At 33.3% G+C, this 20,258-nt stretch overlaps 2 protein-coding genes across 3 annotated transcripts; both read left to right on the top strand.

Annotated features, from left to right (window-relative positions):
* Nucleotides 1-3,532: 3,532 nt before the first annotated feature.
* Nucleotides 3,533-6,741, top strand: LOC132739984 (N-terminal Xaa-Pro-Lys N-methyltransferase 1-B-like). The gene is made up of 2 exons (XM_060727838.1): nucleotides 3,533-3,694; nucleotides 5,697-6,741. The coding sequence occupies exons 1-2, from the start codon at nucleotides 3,554-3,556 to the stop codon at nucleotides 6,207-6,209; spliced, it is 654 nt and encodes a 217-aa protein (XP_060583821.1). The 5' UTR covers nucleotides 3,533-3,553; the 3' UTR covers nucleotides 6,210-6,741.
* Nucleotides 6,742-9,231: 2,490 nt separating this feature from the next.
* Nucleotides 9,232-18,450, top strand: LOC132739985 (protein phosphatase 1K, mitochondrial-like). 2 transcript variants are annotated; one of them, XM_060727839.1, is made up of 5 exons: nucleotides 9,232-9,389; nucleotides 14,352-14,680; nucleotides 15,064-15,327; nucleotides 16,366-16,676; nucleotides 17,060-18,450. In XM_060727839.1, exons 2-5 carry the CDS (start codon nucleotides 14,380-14,382, stop codon nucleotides 17,327-17,329), a joined length of 1,146 nt encoding a protein of 381 aa, XP_060583822.1. In that variant the 5' UTR covers nucleotides 9,232-9,389; nucleotides 14,352-14,379; the 3' UTR covers nucleotides 17,330-18,450. The 2 variants fall into 2 exon arrangements, with proteins under 2 accessions (XP_060583822.1, XP_060583823.1); XM_060727840.1 differs by lacking the exon at nucleotides 9,232-9,389 and adding an exon at nucleotides 9,626-9,644.
* Nucleotides 18,451-20,258: the final 1,808 nt, after the last annotated feature.

Genomic DNA, 20,258 nt, shown 5'->3' on the forward strand with positions numbered 1-20,258 from the left:
TAGTCCGTCCGGCTTTATTATACATATAGACAGTGGTGGTCTTGTCCGTTCTGAAAACTTCAGTATACATGAAAGGATTTTGATTTTATTCATATAGTAATAACCAAAGATGTATGGTGTGTCGCAAACAAGACTCGGGTTCCTACGACTATGGTCAAGGTCATTGTTGGGGTTCAAACTTTGTCATTTTTTATGTTAAATAAATATAAAAGGTGGTGGTTCTGTCCGCTCTAAAACTTCTGTATTTCTCTATATTATATGCATGAAAGGATTTTATTTTTTTCTTTCATATATGAAATAACCATAGATGTATGGTGTGTCGCGAACAAGGCTCGGTTTCTTACGACTAAGGTCAAGGTCACTGTGGGGGTTCAAACTTTCAATTTTGATGTTAATATACAAATAGGCAGAGCTGGCCGTGTATGCTCTGAAACTAATATGCATGAAAGGATAATTTGTTTTATTTCACATATGAAATTATCATAAATGTATGATGTGTTGCCCTTAAGACATATAAATGGTGGTTGTTGTGTCCGCTCTGTAACTTCCATATACATGAAAGTTTCATTTTTTTTTTAAATATAAAGTCACCATAGATGGACAATGTGTTGTGAACAAGACCAAGGTTTCTTTCTGTAACTTAAAGGTCACTCAGCTGGGGGTTTCGAACTTTGTCAATTTTTTACCACCACACTTAACATGTTATAGGTGGTTCATAACTAGAATCCTTAAGGGGCATTGACACGTTCTGTGACAGCTCTTCTTTATATATTATTTTTATATTTTATATTTTTGCTCTTACTTCTTTATTTATGAAAGAATTTACTTCATAACTTTAAACATAAAACACGACAAGCTACATAACTCCCTCCAGCGTCAATATTTTCAGAATCATCATCCTTTTTTACTCAGAATTTCCGAAATTAAAATTTGGACTTAAAAATATGTTTCTGAAACACTTTATATCAGGTGCGAAATAGATTTATTAACTCCTGTATTTTTTGTATTATCTCCATTAAATTTTGAAACATGGGATTTAGTGAAAAATTCATATATTTCTGAGTATTATCATTGTCCCTGAGTCCTGGCTCCTCTTGCAGCTATTGTGGGACTTTTGGTGTCCAGTTATGGTTTCCTAACAAATAACTTAAAGGTCATCAAATTTTTACTATTATCTGCTCTTTTGCATTTTGTAAAGTTAAAGTGATTTAGTATTTTGTATGGAAGTCAAAATACTACTTTGGTGTACATTTTGCTACCTTTTTTTACAATTTTTTTTTCACTTCAGAGCTACTTTTCAACCAAATTGAATGATAAGCATCAATAATGCTTTAAACCCATTATTTTTATTATTATTACTAAACATTATTTTGCTCCTTTAAGAAAAAAATAAAAATAATATATAAATGTCTGAGGCATGATATGGCATTTACCATGCAAGTAATTATACATTAGTATTTTTATTGTGAGCACAGGAACTCGGCACAGTGTTGGGATAGTGTAAAAGAAAGTTTTAGAAATAAAAAACCTATTCAATATTTTTGTTTCTAAAATTAATTTTTACACTATCCCAACACTGTACTGAGTCCCTGTGATTGTGAGTTGTAAGTGATTAAAATTCTTTTTAATGTAATCCAGTCTTTTTAGTCTTTAACTTATTTCAAATTGAATGTATCTATGAAAATCTTAGTTTTCCTTATATCTAAAATGTTCTCTTTATCCTCCAGCTAAAACTATACATTCTTGAAACATGATAGGATCATAAAACATTCTAGGGTGCTGCTATCAGTGATACTGTGACAAGCCATGTCAATGCTCATCACTGGCCAGAGATATGAAATTTTGGGGGAAAACTGGAAATCTTGGGTTTATGCGTAGGACTGTACTCTTTCTTTATTTTGCAGTATATTTTAATGGAATCAATTTGTAGTGTGTTTTACTGCACTGAAATGACAATTTTTTTTATTGATTGTAATCCGATTGAATTTTAAAATATTTGTTCTTAAACTATATGTTATTTAAAAAGATTATAGACCTAACAAAATTAGATAAAACATAATAAAACAAAACGAACAACATCAAAAATAAGCATAGCTTCAATAATGTTGAAAATATTAATAAGAAGACTAGAAAAGTGTCCATAGGACAAGGGTGCCGCCACACTCCTCTATTTTTGTCAATCTTATGACTTTACCGTAGGTCAAATATTTTTTAGTCTACATGTGCCACAAGTTGAAGTCTAAAAATCGTTTACTAAGTCAAGGGCAAAAACTTCACAAATACTGAATAAATCCACAAGCAAACCCCAAGGTGCATAAGTACATGACTGACCAACATTCTTGTAAACTTTCAGACCTACAGGTCAAATATTTTTTTAGTTGTGCATGAAAAGTTGAAAATTGCAAATTTATACTAAGTCAAGGGCGATAGCTCTAACAAAACTGAAAAAAGTCCACATGCAAAACCCTAGGTGAATAGCTTCACAGTGACGTTAATCATTATTCCTGTAAAGTTGGTTGATTCTAGCTCAAGCACTCGAGGAACAAATAACACAACATAATGGAGCAGTTTTCACTAACAAAACAGAATAAATCCACAAATGAAACCACAAGTGCACAACTTCACATGCTGAGCAACATTCCTGTAAAATTTCATGACACTATATCAAATACTTTTTGAGTTACGTGCGGCACAAGTTGAAAATCGTAAATTTTTACGAAGTCAAGGGCAATAATTCTAAAAAATACTAAACATATCCACATGAAAATACCCAGGTGCACAGCAACACATGCTGATCAACATTCCTGTAAAGTTTCATGACTCTATGTCAATACTTTTTGAGCTACATGTGACACAAGTTAAAAATTGCAAATATTTACTAAGTCAAGGGCAATAACTCTAACAAAACAGAATAAATCCACAAGCGAAACCCCAGATGCACAACTACAATACTGAGCAACATTCTTGTAAGGTTTTATGACTCTACATGTATGTCAAATACTTTTTTTTAGATTTTTGCGACACAAGTTGAAAATTGCAATTTTTTACTAAGCCGGACCTTAATGCCCCCCCCCCCCCCCCCCCCCCCCCCCCCCCCTTATAGACCTACGCGGGTCTCAAACTTAAAAAATACGTATGACACTTAGATTTTCTAATTCTCTGTTCAAAACCTCGGATATTTACCTTGAACACAATAGTAAGATTATTGTACACAAATTTAAGATACATAAAATTGTCTTTCAGGAAAACTTTTTACTGGTCCGTACTCGACAGCGAAAGCGGCTTTTTGCATTAACAGACAGATAAACCAAAATCTCGTCCGAAATGTCCGTGGTCCAAAATGTCCCATAACAAAGTGCAGGAACGACAACTCTGTGTGAGTATCCCATCATTCGGATTATCATGGTCTTTATTACTGCCTTCAATGTAACGCATGTTTGTCGATGTAAATTGGGGTCGTAAATTGACTTTGATACTTAAGTTTTATTAAACAGTTAAATTGATATACATTATCATGTCAGGAGACCTGATTCTGAAACAGAATGGCCTAAGGATGAAACGAAAATTTTATGGCGATGCAAAAGAGTATTGGTCAGAAATTCCATCAACTGTGGATGGCATGTTGGGAGGCTTTGAAAAGATTTCACCCACAGATATTAACGGATCCAAGGCTTTTCTCAGGCCGTTCTTAAAGGTGGAACTATAATTCCTTTTAAAACATAATTTAACATCGTTTTAACCACTCTAGACTATCTGTTTATAACCGATTTACAGTTTACCTGTTCACCCCTCAGACATTTCACCCCAAGCCATTTTTTTGCCTAAGACAAATCACCCCTCTATTTATGACCTTGATTGAGACATTTCACCTCCCATTTTCAGCTGTACTGTTTTGAGAAGTAAAAAATAGAGGTATTGTCACAGTCATGCCGGCGTTACCGTTCCCAAAACTTTAACTTTTTTCATTACTTTTTAAGTTCTTGCATGGGGAATTGTCTTCATACTTGGCCACTACAACCCTTAGGACAAGACCTTCAAGTTGACGAGACTAAAACCATTTTAAAAGTGAAGAGAGTGCTAGTCTCAATATTTCGACTGCAAAATCAACTAATTTTACAAACTGATATTTCCAGCGACACGCAAAATTTTAGCATCATTATGCGAAGAGAAGAAATAAAACGTTATTAAAGGCTTAATTAATCGGAATTGTGAAATTTCATCAGAATTGTGAACTGGTCCGTCAGACCCAGTCTGAAAATTGTGAAGGTCTGTTCTTGATTGTGAATGGGTCCGTTATTCGGTACCACTTATATAGGGGAAAAAATCGCTGATTTCATAGAGGGTGACCATCATGTACATTGTGCATTTACCATGTATGTAATACAAGAGCGATCATTGATCACATGTGTCGCCTCATAATAGCCATATATTGGCCAAAAATTATTTAACCTAAAAACCATTTTAATATGCACAAGAACTTGAGCTACCGATCAATTTGTAAAGGTTCATTGAAATTGCTTAAGTGGTATGAGAGGAGTAGTCCGGACAAATTTTAAAAATTAAAATCATTAAAGGGCCATAACTCTGACAAAAATCAATGTACAGAACAATGTCGACGAGATGCACAACTAGGCATGGTATTGATCATTCCTATACAGTTTTGATGAAATTGCACCAGTAGTTTCTGAGGAGTAGTCCAGACAAGCTTCTTTATAGCTGGCAACACTAAAAACACCTTTTTTATTCAAGGGCCATAACTCAGCCAAAAATCATTCAAGTGGAAAACTTGTGTATCGTGCACAAGAACTTGAGCTACCAAGCAATCATGTAAAGTTTTATTGAAATTGTATTAGTGGTATATTACTATAAGAGAAGTAGTCTGGACAAACTTTTACACCCTTTTCATTCAAGGGCTATAACTTTGAAAAAAATCTTTCAAGTGGAATACCCATGTAAAAAGGGCAAGTATTTGACCTACCAATCAATCCTGTAAAGTTTTATCAAAGTTGCATTAGTGGTATAAGAGAAGTCCAGACAAACTTTAAAAATAAATTAATTAAAGGACCATAACCACAACAAAAATTATTGAACCATAAAAAGCCGATGATATGCACAACTAGACTAAGTACCGATCATTCCTGTAAAGTTTGGATGAAATTGCACCAGCAGTTTCTGAGAAGAAGTCCGGAAAAGCTTCTGGGTAGCTGGCAACACTCAGCCAAGAATCATTCAACTTGAAAAGTTGTGCAACATGCACAAGTACTTGAGTTACAGATCAATCCTGTAAAGTTTCATTGAAATTGCAGTGGTATAAGAGAAGTAGTACAGATAAACTTTCAAAATAAAAATTATAAAAAGGCCATAACTCTGACAATAATCATTGAAAATAGTACAGATAAACTTTCAAAATAAAAACTATAAAAAGGCCATAACTCTGACAATAATCATTGAACTGTAAAATGCTTATTATATTCACAACTAAACTTGGTACTTATCATTCCTGTAAAGTTTGGATGAAATTGCACCAGTAGTTTTTGAGGAGTAGTGCGGACAAGTTTTGTGACAGTCAGACAGACGGAAAGTTTGGTATTTAAGTGGCTTCTCTTTTGTTCTTTCTTTTGTTCTTTTAGCCATGTGCAAGGGATTTAGCTGATAACAATAAGATTCATGTTTTTTTTTTGTGTTTTTTTTTTCAGATTGGAAAAGGTGATACAAACACACATAGAGCATTGGACTGTGGAGCAGGAATCGGTCGTATTACAAAAAGGCTTCTTTTGCCCATGTTTGAAACAGTTGATATGGTTGAATTAAATAAAAAGTTTTTGGATTCTGCTCCATCTTTCATTGGACAGGATTCTTCAAGAGTGGGCAAATATATTTGCTCGGGACTGCAAGACTTTACTCCTGAGGCTGGGAGGTATGACCTAATTTGGTCTCAGTGGGTATTAGGCCATCTTACAGAAGAACATTTAGTAGGATTCTTTTCTCGATGTAAAACTGGTTTAACACCTGAAGGACTTATTGTTGTTAAAGAAAACGTTTCGGGATCTGGAGAAACAGAGTTTGACGATGTTGATAGTAGTTTTACACGGAGTAAAGAGGACTACACAAGTGCTATGATTAAAGCAGGCTTAACAATTGTAAAAGAAGAAAGACAGAAAGGTTTTCCGAAAGGATTATATTCAGTATTTATGTTCGCTCTTAAATAATGTTTACTGTATCTATGATTTTAATATTGATGTGTGTTTTAATACCTACTTGATGATTATAATCAAACTTTCCCTTGATACTAATATATCTGTAATATGTGATAGAAACTCTAATCCTGCTGAATGTTACAAATGGATTTGCCATGTTTCCATTTCTGGAACTCAGGCCATTATCTTTAGGGTTACCAAAGTAAAAATTTGCACCGGAAAACCAACAGTATACAACCTAGCCACTGGCCAGACAGCACTTTATACTGTCACTGATGTTTCTTGTTTACTTTTGGGGCATCTATAGACTGTTCACATTAGATTCATGCATTTTAAGGGTTAAAATCAGTTGAACAAGGTACACGTGTATTGTAATGTATGACCTGAGAATTTAAAGCATTTCTAAAGTATAATGAGTGAAGGTTAGATATATATGAAAATGTTTCTTATACATTTGCGTTTGTCTGATACAAACCATTGTTACTGAATAAAACATGTATTTTTTTGGTACCTAAAAATATGCATAGAAATTAAAGATTTCTCAAACCTTTATTCGTGTATTGTTTTTGTATCAAATTTCATGATATATGTTGTTTAAGGAACTTAGCAGAAATGTTAACAGCAAACAAGGCAGTTGACTTATGACTTTTGAAGATTTAATCCATGATCACAGGAAGGCAAAAGAATTATTCAATTAAACATTTAAGTATTGACAGATATTTTGTATTGGAATATATAAATATCATTCTTACACAGTAACCTATGATCCAAGTACGCCTCCTTTTGAAGATGGCCCAGTGTCAGTGCCAGTTTCACCCCAGCCCAGAACAGAAGAGGCAACTATGATGCATGTAGTAAAAAGAGGGCATCCTCCTTGGTTCAATGAAGAACGTGAAATTTAGTACTTTTTAATTCTATGGATAGTGATATTCTTTAGTTGGTCTACTTTAAAGTGGCAATTTAACATATTGATGGAGTAAATCATTTGAATATTATCAATATTATCATTCTTTTTTTATGCACCTTGTCGTTCTATTTAGAAGGGTTATATAGATTTACGCTGAACTGTCTGTCCATAGACGGATAAAACAGTGCAATGTGGGGGAATCTTTGTCCTAGGATATTTAGTTGAATATTAATTTGATTTTTGGTGTAAATGGGGTTTCGCTGTTTAGTCTTCTAAACTGGTACTGCTCAAGAAGAACTTTAACCCTAGTAAAAAGGGTTTTAAGGGGTTTTAAAATTATCATTCACCTTCATACTACTGATCATGTATCACTTTATGATCTTTGTGTGCTTAATATCATGTTGAATAATGTTTGGTCATGGAAGATTAGCGATATGGTCCAGTAACAAGAGACTGCAAGCTGGGCTGTCTAAAGAATTGAGCGACAAGTTTATGTATTTACCTATGTAAATAAAATGATGTAGAACTTATAAGAGAATCATTGTTTTAGTTTTGTGTCTTACTTAAAGGCAGTTTACACAATAGCTCAGCTAAACTACATGTATTAGAATGTTTTGCTTTCAAAAGTTTGATTGCCAACATTTGATATATAGGTCATAGTTTAGATTATTCAGAAAAATTTTATCCCCTTTTAACATGGATCAATGGGTTAAAAACTAGTTTAAATACAATGCAGGCCTTGAAAGCACCATATTTTATAGTCTTCTTAAACTGAATGCATCTGCTTCTATTATTGTTAATACTTAGTTATATTTTAGTTAAGTTTAGCAGCAGATAACTAGCTAAACTCGAGTTAACTCTGGAGTTCATCTTTTGAAGTGTATCAAAAACTTAGTAAAGAAGAGTATGACATTTGTTTTTCTGTAAAAATACAATGTAAATACATTATGTCAACACAAAGGACTTGAATCTAGCCAATATGTTTTGTTTTGCAATATAAAAAATATGATGAAGCAAACATGACAAAATTTGTCCATTTTAATCTTTTCAGGGGACTTAACTCCTTGAGAGGCAACTTTATTAGTTTATTTATATTGATATTTAAGTAACACCAACACATGATTCAAGCCTACTGATTAAGGAGCACTACAGATATCCCTTTGTACATTATTCCAAAGTGGAGTTTGCATCCCGAGTACAACCACCAACCTGTGATTAACTTGATAGCTATGGTGCAGACAAGGCAAAATATGTCTTTTTTTGGCAATTTAATTAAAAAAAAGCAACAACTTTGTAACGCATGGTATGTCGTCAGTTTATAAGAGGCAATAAGATCTATTGATATTGTGTTTCGTTCAATTAAAAATAAAACTGCTATATTTAATCACAGACGCTTGGGGGTCGAACTTGCCCCCCCCCCCCATGTGATACGCCCTTGTAAACTCTCTATTAAAACTATTTTAATATTTAAACACAAATGGGGTATCTGTTACAATGATAAAACTGGTTTTCAAACAATTTTTTACATATATGAAAAAATACGGTATACCAAGTATTTTATTGAGACTTTATGGTATACAGTATTTTTTCATATGTGTAAAAATTGTTTGAAAACAGGTTTATCGTTGAAACAGATGTCTGATTCGTGTTTAAATATTAAAATAGTTTTGATAAGAGTGTTTAAAGGGGCGTATCACTTTGGGGGGGGGGGCCGGGTCTGACCCCCAAGTATCTGTACATTTAATATGCAGACAAGGCAAAATATGCCTATTTTAGAAATTTATTAAAGGGGCAACAACTCTGTTCAACATGGTGAGATAAGGCCAGTTTATTCTACTAAACCGGTTGGGTTCAAATCAAACAAGAAATAAAAATAAAACTTCTTTTACATTTATTATGTTTACAAGACAATTTAAATATGAACATTTTAGTCACTGTAACTGTACAAAGAAACCTTAGTATGTACACTTGTTCAGTAGAAAATGTCCAGTTTGGGGCAAGTGGAATTTAAATGAAAAAATCAAATTCTGCAGGACAATGCAGACTCCTAGCTATAAGTATCTTGTATAACTTATTGACAAATCCGCAGATAAGCCTGTGGCGTATGTAAATTATTTAGTGATGTTCAACCTAAGTAAACGTCAACGATATGCAAGCTTTTTGGTTGCAATTTTGACTCTACCACAAAGAAAAACAATCTTTTTAAAAAAAAAGTTATTTATATATTTATAAGACCTTGTGCAGCTGTAGGTCTTGACATTGATCAAACTGTCGAGGAATAGTTTGTAAGTAACAATGTTTAAACGTTATTATCTTTGAAAATATGTTTTTAAAAAGATTTTCCATGTAATAATTATATTTGAATAAAGAAAAGTGAACACTGGTGAAGTAAAAAAAAATCCAGTACTCACTACTCAGGGAAATTTATAGACTACGAGGCCACGTAGTATCTTGTGTGCATGAGATGAAATAAAACGCACACATGTCACCTCTGTGTCACCGTAATAGACCATAAGCTCATGTGAATAGACTAATATACTGTAATGTGTAAGTCAGGATTTTTTTGATCTTTGTGTTAGTCTGTTTATCTCTGAAAAGTGAAAAATATCATGATTTACATCTCAGTACATTCAAATTGCTTAAGTAGGTATTTATTGTGGTGACAGTGTATGGTATGATATGGCATTAGTCAAAATATATTGATGTGCCATAGCTTGATTCTGTGATATTTTCGTTCTGGGTCAGAATCTCGCTTTAGAGGTGAGATATTGCATGGCTTGCCCAGACACAAAGATAGCACAATATCTTGTCACGCAGTACAATTAGTTGGACAAGATTTATGATTTACTTAATTTTAAATGAAATTATCAATATTTAAATATTCATCCAATATATTTTTTTTGTCTTATTAATTTCAAATGTAGGATAATTGTTCTTATTATTTCCAGCAAATTGTACAAATAAAAAGAGCCTGTATTTATTATTTTGTTGAATTGTGTTAACTGTCGCATTTTAACTTCAAAATACACACATTATTCATAGAATAACTCAATGATTTAAATTAGAAATATCTATATATGGTCATTCAGCCATATTTTGAATGGGAGCTTAAATGGAGAGAACTATGATATTGTGGTATGTTAATTGATGGCCCTTTTTGGCTTCAGTAGAATTTTTTCAACAGAATATGATGTCACTAGAGTTTCCGCAGCAGACCATCACTTGTCCGAACATGAAATTATCAGTATTACTGGTAAATATGGGGTAAAATAAAAAAGTATTTTCAACACACGCGGACAGCTTTGGATTTTCCTATCAATGACAGAAATTTATTTGAAATGAAAATATTTCTAGCAATTTCTATCCAAATTCAAAAAGGATTTCAAAAATCCACGTTCACTTAAATGTTGGAAACAGTCAATTGTAGCGTTCAGTGTGTAAAGAAACACATTTTCTGATGACACCGGAATGGGCAAGGACATGGGGGAGTACTTTAAATAATATTGTTAATGCTGATATTTACTTTAAAATTCTTTTCTGGGAATTTTCAAGTATTTGTATTTACAAATATCATCATATTAGAAATATTCTTTGAAAGTATAATAGTTTTACATAACAATTTTTTATGCCCCCACAATGTGGGAGCATATAGCGTTGCACTTGTCCGTCCGTCCGTCAGTCTGTACGTCCCAAAATCTTGTGAACGCAACTCCTCTTAAACCGGATGGCAGATTTTGCTTAAACTTACAGGGATGAACAACCTTAATGTGTAGATGGTAGTAAAGGAAGGAATTTTCGCTGCGACCAAATTTAACAGAATTATGGCCCTTTGTTGATTTTTTCACTATATACTATGTAGAAATTTTGTGAACGCAACTCCTCTTAAACCGGATGGCAGATTTTGCTTAAACTTCAAGGGATGAACAACCTTAATGTGTAGATGGTAGTAAAGGAAGGAATTTTAGCTGCGACCAAATTTAACAGAATTATGGCCCTTTGTTGATTTTTTCACTATATACTATGTAGAATTTTTGTGAACGCAACTCCTCTTAAACCGGATGGCAGATTTTGCTTAAACTTACAGGGATGAACAACCTTAATGTGAAGATGGTAGTAAAGGAAGGAATTTTAGCTGCAACCAAATTTAACAGAATTATGGCCCTTTGTTGATTTTTTCACTATATACTATGTAGAAATTTTGTGAATGCAACTCCTCTTAAACCGAATGGCAGATTTTGCTTAAACTTACAGGGATGAACAACCTTAATGTGAAGATGGTAGTAAAGGAAGGAATTTTTGCTGTGACCAAATTTAAGAGAATTATGGCCCTTTGTTGATTTTTTCACTATAAACTATGTAGAAATTTTGTGAACGCAACTCCTCTTAAACCGGATGGCAGATTTTACTTAAACTTCCAGGGATGAACAACCTTAATGTGAAGATGGTAGTAAAGGAAGGAATTTTTTGCTGCAACCAAATTTAACAGAATTATGGCCCTTTGTTGATTTTTTCACTATATACAATGTAGAAATTTTGTGAACGCAACTCCTCTTAAACCGGATGGCAGATTTTGCTTAAACTTCCAGGGATGAACAACCTTAATGTGTAAATGCTAGTAAAGGAAGGAATTTTTAGCTGCAACCAAATTTAACAGAATTATGGCCCTTTTTTGATTATCACTATATACTATGTTGAAATTTTGTGAACGCAACTCCTCTTCAACCGGATGGCAGATTTTGCTTAAACTTCCAGGGATTAAAAACCTTTATGTGTAGATGGTAGTAAAGGAAAGAATTTTTGCTGCGACCAAATTTAACAGAATTGTGGCCCTTTGTTGATTTTTAGTTTTCAACTTGTGGCACATGTAGTCCAAAAAATATTTGACCTAGAGTGGGGGCATCCGTGTCCTATGGACACATTTCTAGTTTCCTACTAAACTTGTCATATCAGAATCACTTACTTTGGATTAAAATATCAGTGTTATAACAGATTGCCATTGAAACAAAGCTTTTAAATACTCTAGCCTTAAGAGTCTCTAGATGTCAAAACCTACTTACAACTACATATCCTGGAAATCTATTGTTAACTTTTCCATTGTTTGTGAACTAATCAGCTGTTAATCAGACCCTAAAGCTAAAATCATTTAAGCTGTTGTTGTAAACAAAATCTTTCAATTAAATTTCACAGTTTCGAACATAAAAATGATTAAGTAATTTCCTAGAGTAGGTTCTCTTTTTTCAATGCAATCTGTCACCTTAGAACCACTTTTTAGGTTCAGATGACTTCTAACTTCAATAAACTTGTGTTCAAACTATAAAATAGTGTTTATTGGATAATTCCAGACTAAAACCAACTATTTACTGCAAAACTTAAGTACACTGTGTCTCAGTGTTTTCTCCTCAACCAAATTAAAAATAAAATCAAACGGAAAACATAAAATAAATTAAAAAAATTCGCAGTGCAATATTTTCTGATATGCCATTTTGAAATATTTCGGTAGATCTAATGTGTGATGATTGTTGTCTCACAATTCATTCTTAAATTCATGAATTAGACTGTAGATAGTAAATAAAAAATAAGGTAACAATTATTAATTTCTTCTTTATACATTAAAGCTGCATGCCTCTTAATAAGCAAGAAAATAAAAACCTTGAGAAAATTGTGTCAAATAATTCAAGATTCAATTAATAATTTACATGAAACTTTACAGGAATGTTGATCAGCATGTGTAGTTGTGCACCTGGGAATTTTTGTGTGAATCTATACAGTGTTTTTAGAGTTATTGCCCTTGACTTAGTAAAAATTTGCAATTTTCAACTTGTGTCGCATGTAACTCAAAAAGAATTTGACCTAGAGTCATGAAACTTTATAGGAATGTTGATCAGCATGTGTAGTTGTGCACCTGGGTATTTTTGTCTGGATTTATTTAGTATTTTTAGAGTTATTCACTTATTGCTCTTGACTTAGAAATTTTTTGCAATTTTTAACTTGTGTCGCATGTAACTCAAAAAGGATTTGACATAGAGTCATTAAACCTTACGGGAAGGTTGCTCAGCATATGTAGTTGTGCACCTGGGGTTTCACTTGTAGATTATCCAGTATTTGTAGAGTTATTTCCCTTGACATAGTAAAAACCGTTTCATTATGTTGTTATTTGTTCCTTGAATGCTTGCATTTTCTAGTTGGGTGGTTCCAATATTCCTACTTGAGTAATGTTGAATCACCCTTAGGATATGTTGCCTGCTTTTTAACTTTGTCTTTTGACGTCTTATCTGTGATATGCAAGCTTCATAACCTCTGTTCCCATTTCAAAATTCCATTTTATTTTGTTCCGCCCATTGTTTTCTCGTTTAGGGCACACACTTTCTATTTCTTGGGGACTGACTCCGCCACGTGACTTCACCACGTGACTCTACCACGTGACTCTGCCACTTGACTCTACCACGTGACTCTATCGCTTATCCACTTCCTGTTTACCGACTTAGTTAAATGTTCGATATTAATGGTCAATGGTAGGAAATTTTTGTAACATCACAGCCTCATGAGTCATGTTATTTGTAATACAAATGCAACCCGGCCATTTTTGTCTATGACCCATTTTTATTGAAGTATTATCCAAATTTGTACTTCGTCTTGTTAATTATGATGTCATTGTTAAAATTTTCATGATGTAAACACGCTACAGAGAGTGTATTTTTTAAGCTAGCATGAGTTAGAATCAACCAACTTTACAGGAATAATGATCAACATCACTAAATTACAGGAATAATGATCAACATCACTGTGAAGCTATGCACCTGGGACATTGCATGTGGATTTTTTTCAGTTTTGTTAGAGTTATTGCCCTTGACTTACAGTAGTATAAATTTGCAATTTTTAACTTGTTCAAGCATAGCTCAAAAAGTATTTGACTTGTAGGCCTGAAAGTTTACAAGAATGTTGATCAGCATGTGAACTTATGCACCTTGGGGTTTGCTTGCGGATTTATTCAGCATTTGTAAAGTTCTTGCCCTTGACTTAGTAAAAGATTTTTAGTTTTCAACTTGTTCCACATATAGCCCAAGAAATATTTTACCTAAAGTCATAAGATTGACAAAACAGTGGAGTGTGGGGGCACCCATGTCCTATGGACACATTTCTAGTTTACTTTAAATTTTCAAAAAATTTCATGAAAATAAGCATGGATCTTAAGGCTTTAAGGAAACTGGAGTTTTTTTTGCTAAAGTTCTATGTCTTCTTTTTTTCAGATTCTAGATAATTTCAGCTTTCATTTTAATGGGTATAGTTCAGATCCCTCTCAAAGGAATAAGATGTTTACAGTGTAGAGGTGTAAGCCTTCTCCAAAAAACTACATGGAAAACAAATTGTTATCATAATGTAGCGTTAGTGACAGTCAGGCATTCGCATTCTAGTCCGACTCTAAAGTCATCCCATCTCTCAGATCCGGAGAATAAAGGAGAACGACAGAAAGGGGTCAACTTTGATACCCTTGGATCATGGAACAGCAGGATAGAAATGAAGGTTGATATTGAGAAGAGCATTAGAAAAGGAAGACTTATACCTGAAATTCCTCTGGGTAAAATCATTCAGTAATTTTTTTTTTAAAATAAAAAAAGATGGATAAGATACCGTATTTCAGTTGCTTTTTTGTTAATATCAAACTTTTGCTATATTCGCGTGCAATGAATATCGTGAAAAATAGAAATATATGGAAAAATAGATCTGCTAAATTTTCCTTCAATTTAATACAGGGATTTCATGTGTTTCTGGACTTGTATTTTCTGCTTTAGATTTCCACCTCTATTTAGTTGTTTACATTGAGATACAAGTTATAAGGAAAAAAGTATAAAAACAAATTATTAAAGTGTTTTGAATAGTTAGATTAGCAGAGTTTGTTGGTTTGGGGCTCCAGATTTACAATTGAATGATACTATTAAAGTAACTGTTGTATTTTCACAGATGATGTTGGCACGGCAAGCTTACTTGGCAGACGTAAAGTAAATGAGGACAGATTTAGCATTGAGCAGATTTCGGATGACTTGTTGTATTTTGCTATATTTGATGGCCACAGTGGTGCGACAGCAGTGGACTTTGTTCAGCCATACATGCAACATCATATCAGTTTTTGGCTGCAGAAAACGACAAAGTTATCTGAAGTACTTCGCAATAGTTTTATTGACGTGAACAACCTGCTTACAAGACATCTTTCATCATATCATGAGGGTAAGAAACCTTTCGCTATATTTTGATAATGTAATTATTATGTTACTTTCTTCAAGGACATTACCCTCCCAAAGGGTCAGGACATAAAGAAGTTGTAGACATGGTTTTAGCCACTGCATTGGTTGCAAACTTGACAAAATGGCTACATCATCATGAATATTTGTAATGTCCGCTAGTTTTTTTTCCAGGTAATGGGAAGGGGCATAATTATGTACATGACCAGTTTATATCTTCAATAACTTGGGTAAATGCTGAAACCAAAAACCGAGTATGTCGTAAAAATTGCCTTAATGAATGGGTTTATACAAAAGTTTCACAATATAGTACTAAATTTCGTACAAATATGAGAACCAAACTGTATAGAGCCTGGTTAGATGGCATGGACATGACTTGAGCCTGACTTTATCTACTAGGGGCTAAGACAAATTACAAAATGTGTTAAACAAATACTGATTGACATGGAAAGCAATCTTGACTTAAGTGTTTGTACTTGTAATTGATATTTTTTATTTGAAAATGACAGTGAATGTGACTTAGGTTGTCATGGAAACAGTTTCAGATCTTAGGTACTCAAGCAAGTTATCATACATTAATCCATGGATCCATGTAATGATAATGCAAGAAACAAACATATAATTATCTTTTTCTATTCTGATGTGCTTATGTGGAATCTTTTGTCCTACACTAAATGGGAAAGTATATTACCAGAAGTCATTTGGTTTATTGACAGTTCACATATTTGAAGCCATGTATATCCATGTTTCTTTTAACATTACATACCGGTATATCTTATGTAGGGACACTTATGAGCTCTTATTGTTGAGTAAATAATATAATTCACTAAGTTATATAACATATACAAGTTCTAAGTCTTAATTTTGCTATTGACATCAAATTTCATGTCAAAGACTATGTTTAAGCTGAATGTGGATATATCAATATGGTTTTGCTGACATTTTATGTTAAGATATGTTATATGATATGTTATAATTATGATATGATATGTTTTTCTGACAGAATCTGATATTTATTTTTCAGCTACCAATGGGAGTACGGGTACAACAGCCACTGTGTGTTTGTTACGTAACAACATAGAGCTAGTTATAGGACATGTTGGAGATACACGCGCCATCCTGTGTCGGGAAGGCGTACCTCTACGATTGTCATATGACGACTCACCAGACGACCCGGACGAATGTGCTAGAATAAAAGAGGCCGGAGGTACAATATCAGACAATAGTCTTGGTGTAGCACATGTTAATGGGAGACTTACTATGACAAGGAGTATAGGAGATATAGAACTCAAAGCTTTCGGCGTTACAGCAGAACCTCATATTAGATCTATACGGGTAAGGAAAATTCAATAACAAAAAGTAAGGTTTTATGGTAATACAAAAAAGTTTATTACATAAAGGTGAATCCAGTTTGGCTGGTGGAATATTCTAACTACAATGTTAGATTTATAATTCTGCCTTTGGAAAAGAAAAACAAAATGTAACCATGTTTCAAGAAATGTTACATGGTTAGTCTTTTGAAGTGAATTGTTTATTGCAGTTTGAATAAAATTTATTTATATAGATTTATATTAATTCTTTGTCTATTTGCAAAAAGCAAAATGTTCTGTTAAATATTATCAGGAGTTTAACTGGTTACTGCACTAAAATCACAAATTCTATGAGAGGCCTTTATGCAAGTGCTGCTTCTGACAATTGTTAAAATGTTTCTATTTCAGGTAAGCCATGGGCGGGACTCATTTCTTATACTAACAACAGACGGTCTAAGTTTTGTTTTAAATGATCAAGAGCTGATGGACATAGTTTCAAGCTGTCGTACCCCGACAGAGGCGGCTAAATTTGTTACCGATCAAGCTTTACAGTTTGGATCGGAAGATAATGCGACTGCTGTTGTTATACCATTTGGTGCATGGGGAAAATATCAGAACACTACAAGATCTATTCCTTATAGCTTTGGTAGAAATTTGTCATCAAATAGATACAGATAAAACCACCTGGATAAAACTTGGCATTTGGTTGCGACTTATAGAATATGTGTGGTGATGTGATCGTAATACCTGCGTGTAACATCAACATTTAAACATTGAACCTTTGTCTTATAGGAACATTTTGAAGTTGAGGTGTTAATATGAAACAACAATGTCTCAAATTATCATACCGTTTCCTCATAGTGCCGCTGCGATTTAAGTGTAACATAAGTGAAATCAACGCCACCTCGTTCACTCACATGGAACATCGTACTTTTGTCTCATAGTGCCACAGTGAAGTTAGTGTGATATAAGTTATACAACTATAATATATATGTAAAACCTTCGTCTTGTAGTGTCATAATGAGTTTTGTGTAATGTAAGTGTGCTTTAAGTGAATCAATGCCACCTGAACATTATACCATTTTCTGCAGTGCCACATTGAAGTTAGTGTAAAATAAATGAAACAACGACACCTAAAAATTGTACCTTTGTCTCACATTGCCACAATGAAGTTATTGAAAAATAAAAAGAAACCTTGCCACCGAAGCAACTTATGACTCAGTGATGCTATGAAGTTAATGTAATACGGTGTATAAAAAATTATATTGATGAAATATTTGAAATTAAGTAGTGAAACAATGCTATCTATACATTATACTTTTGTCTCAGGTGCGAAAGATTAAAATTGCTTTTAATTATGATAGTGATTTAATTGAATTGTAGCCATATGTATAAATATCATGTTTTTGAAACTTATTTTTAAGTAGATTTCATGAAACATTAGTAGTAACTACTAGTATATTTGATATTTTGTGACATTTTGCTCATTTTTTCTTTGTCAAGATAAGATTGACTTTTATAATGGTGACTGGTGACCAATAATAAGGATACAAACTACATAAACTAGTTTAAAAAGACTGTACACTTTTTTTTAAGTGAACTTTAATGGTAAATTACAAAGTATAGAAATTGTCATGGGTCACATGAGTTGTAGACAAATTTTTACAAAGAAGAATATAAAATTGAAGACAATTATGGCCAAATGAATGTTGTTTTTTTTACTTTTACCTGTACACTCTCCATTTACAGTTTCATGGGCATAATGTCACTTAAAAGATTGAATATAAAAATGAATTGCTTGTTTTGTTGTGTGTCTTATTGTAATCCTTACCTAAAAAGTAAAGAAAACAACCCTCATTAAAGTGGATAGGTCTACAATGGGCACATTTTCCATAAATATTTATGATATAAAAACAATAGATTTTCTTAAAAAAAATTCTTATGAAATGCTGCTTGAAACAATATGTTGATAAAGTTCTAAGTGATTTAAATTGACCATTCATCTGATGAATTATAATATTTTGTTCTAGAACACTTTAATCAGCTATATAAATAAATGTATATGTAATATCAGATCATGTATTTCACACTTGCCAACAACTTCTGTGTATGATCCTTTTGTGGTTTGTCATTATTTCTAGTACGAAATACTATCAACATAGTTATTCATTTTATTACAAACCTTTATGATAGACTAATTCACTTTAAATGTGCTCACATTCAAACAATGGAGATGCATTTGTCATCCTAGATGGTCATAATGATTATCCAACAAGAGTTTGTATATAATCATATATACATTAAATCAGTTGTTATCAATTTGCATGTTGTTTTTTATAACACCTGACTGAGAACATGGTACTGATCTGACATCTGACCTGTTTATATTGACTGCCGTCTGTATAATTTACCAGGCATCATCTGTTTAGTTCAATTGGTAAGACTTTGAATCGGGGGACTCAAGTTTGATTCCTTAATGGTCACATCACATTCATTGTGATTGATTATAATATCCATTTGCACTGTACATACAAAAGTTATCGGTTCTTTTGCTAAGTGAAGGCACCAGAACTGGTTAAAATGTTTGACAGCCTGCCCAGGAATGATCTGGTAGCTGATGCTTGACAGCCTGCCCAGGAATGATCTGGTAGCTGTCCTGTGCTTTTGTAAATTCAGTATGGCTTTCTGCCATAATCCGGAGGTAAACTACCAACCACCATCACCATATAATCTACCAGTCATCATCTGTAATCTACAGTTTTTATCTTGCCAGTGCACTTGGCCTTACTCAAGGTGAGCTGTTGTGATCATTCACATTTGTTTAACATCTCCTGAGAAGCTACTGGGTCAGTATCGTCAACATTTCTCAGGTTTGTTTTGCTGTTGACCCTCTCAAAGTTGTATTATAGTAGAATTGTTGTTACCATATAAAAAATAAATTTTCACAGGAATTCGACTGAGGACCCAGTGCTGAAAATGATAAAAATTGTTTTTTTTCTTACATAGATCAACAGGGACACTTAAAACAGTTATGCAAAAGAAAATTGATAAATATACTAGGAAATAAATGGAACAATCATATTTAAAATGTGCTGTTCTTAGCATGATTTGAGTAATTTTGGGTCATTTTTGTGTCACAATGACATATAGGGATCACTTCTTGTGTCTGTATGTCTGTCTGTCACAAAACTTGTCTAAACTACTCCTCAAAAACTACTGGTGGAACTTCAGTTAAACTTTTCAGGAATGATCAGTCCCAAGTTTAGTTGTGCACATCTTCAGCATTTGCCGGTTCAATGATTTTTGTCAGAGTAATTGCCCTTTAATGATTTTTATTTTAAAAGTTTGTCAGGACTACTTCTCTTATACCACTCCTGTAATTTGAATCAAACTTTACTTGAATGATCGGTAGCTCAAGAACTTGTGCATTATACAGTTTTTCTGTATTTTTGATTTTTGGCTGAGTTATGGCCCTTGGATGAATAAGGTATTTTGGCTTGTTTGAAAGATTTTTGTGTCACCAGTGCTACACTGAGTAGCTGCAATATGTTACAATTGAGTATTTGTGAGATATAGTCACCCCTAATACAACTGCTGCATTGGCTTT

Source organism: Ruditapes philippinarum, unplaced genomic scaffold, assembly GCF_026571515.1.
Source record: "Ruditapes philippinarum isolate M1 unplaced genomic scaffold, ASM2657151v2 ctg922_1_1_1_1, whole genome shotgun sequence".
Taxonomy (NCBI): domain Eukaryota; kingdom Metazoa; phylum Mollusca; class Bivalvia; order Venerida; family Veneridae; genus Ruditapes; species Ruditapes philippinarum.

Bases quoted from the DNA above. Each gene is read 5' to 3' on its own strand.
- LOC132739984 (XM_060727838.1), top strand. From the start codon at position 3,554: ATGAAACGAAAATTTTATGGCGATGCAAAAGAGTATTGGTCAGAAATT. The intron at 3,695-5,696 runs GTGGAACTATAA...TTTTTTTTTCAG, and splicing joins TTCTCAGGCCGTTCTTAAAG to ATTGGAAAAGGTGATACAAA.
- LOC132739985 (XM_060727839.1), top strand. From the start codon at position 14,380: ATGGGTATAGTTCAGATCCCTCTCAAAGGAATAAGATGTTTACAGTGT. The intron at 14,681-15,063 runs GTAAAATCATTC...GTATTTTCACAG, and splicing joins TATACCTGAAATTCCTCTGG to ATGATGTTGGCACGGCAAGC. The intron at 15,328-16,365 runs GTAAGAAACCTT...TTTATTTTTCAG, and splicing joins TCTTTCATCATATCATGAGG to CTACCAATGGGAGTACGGGT.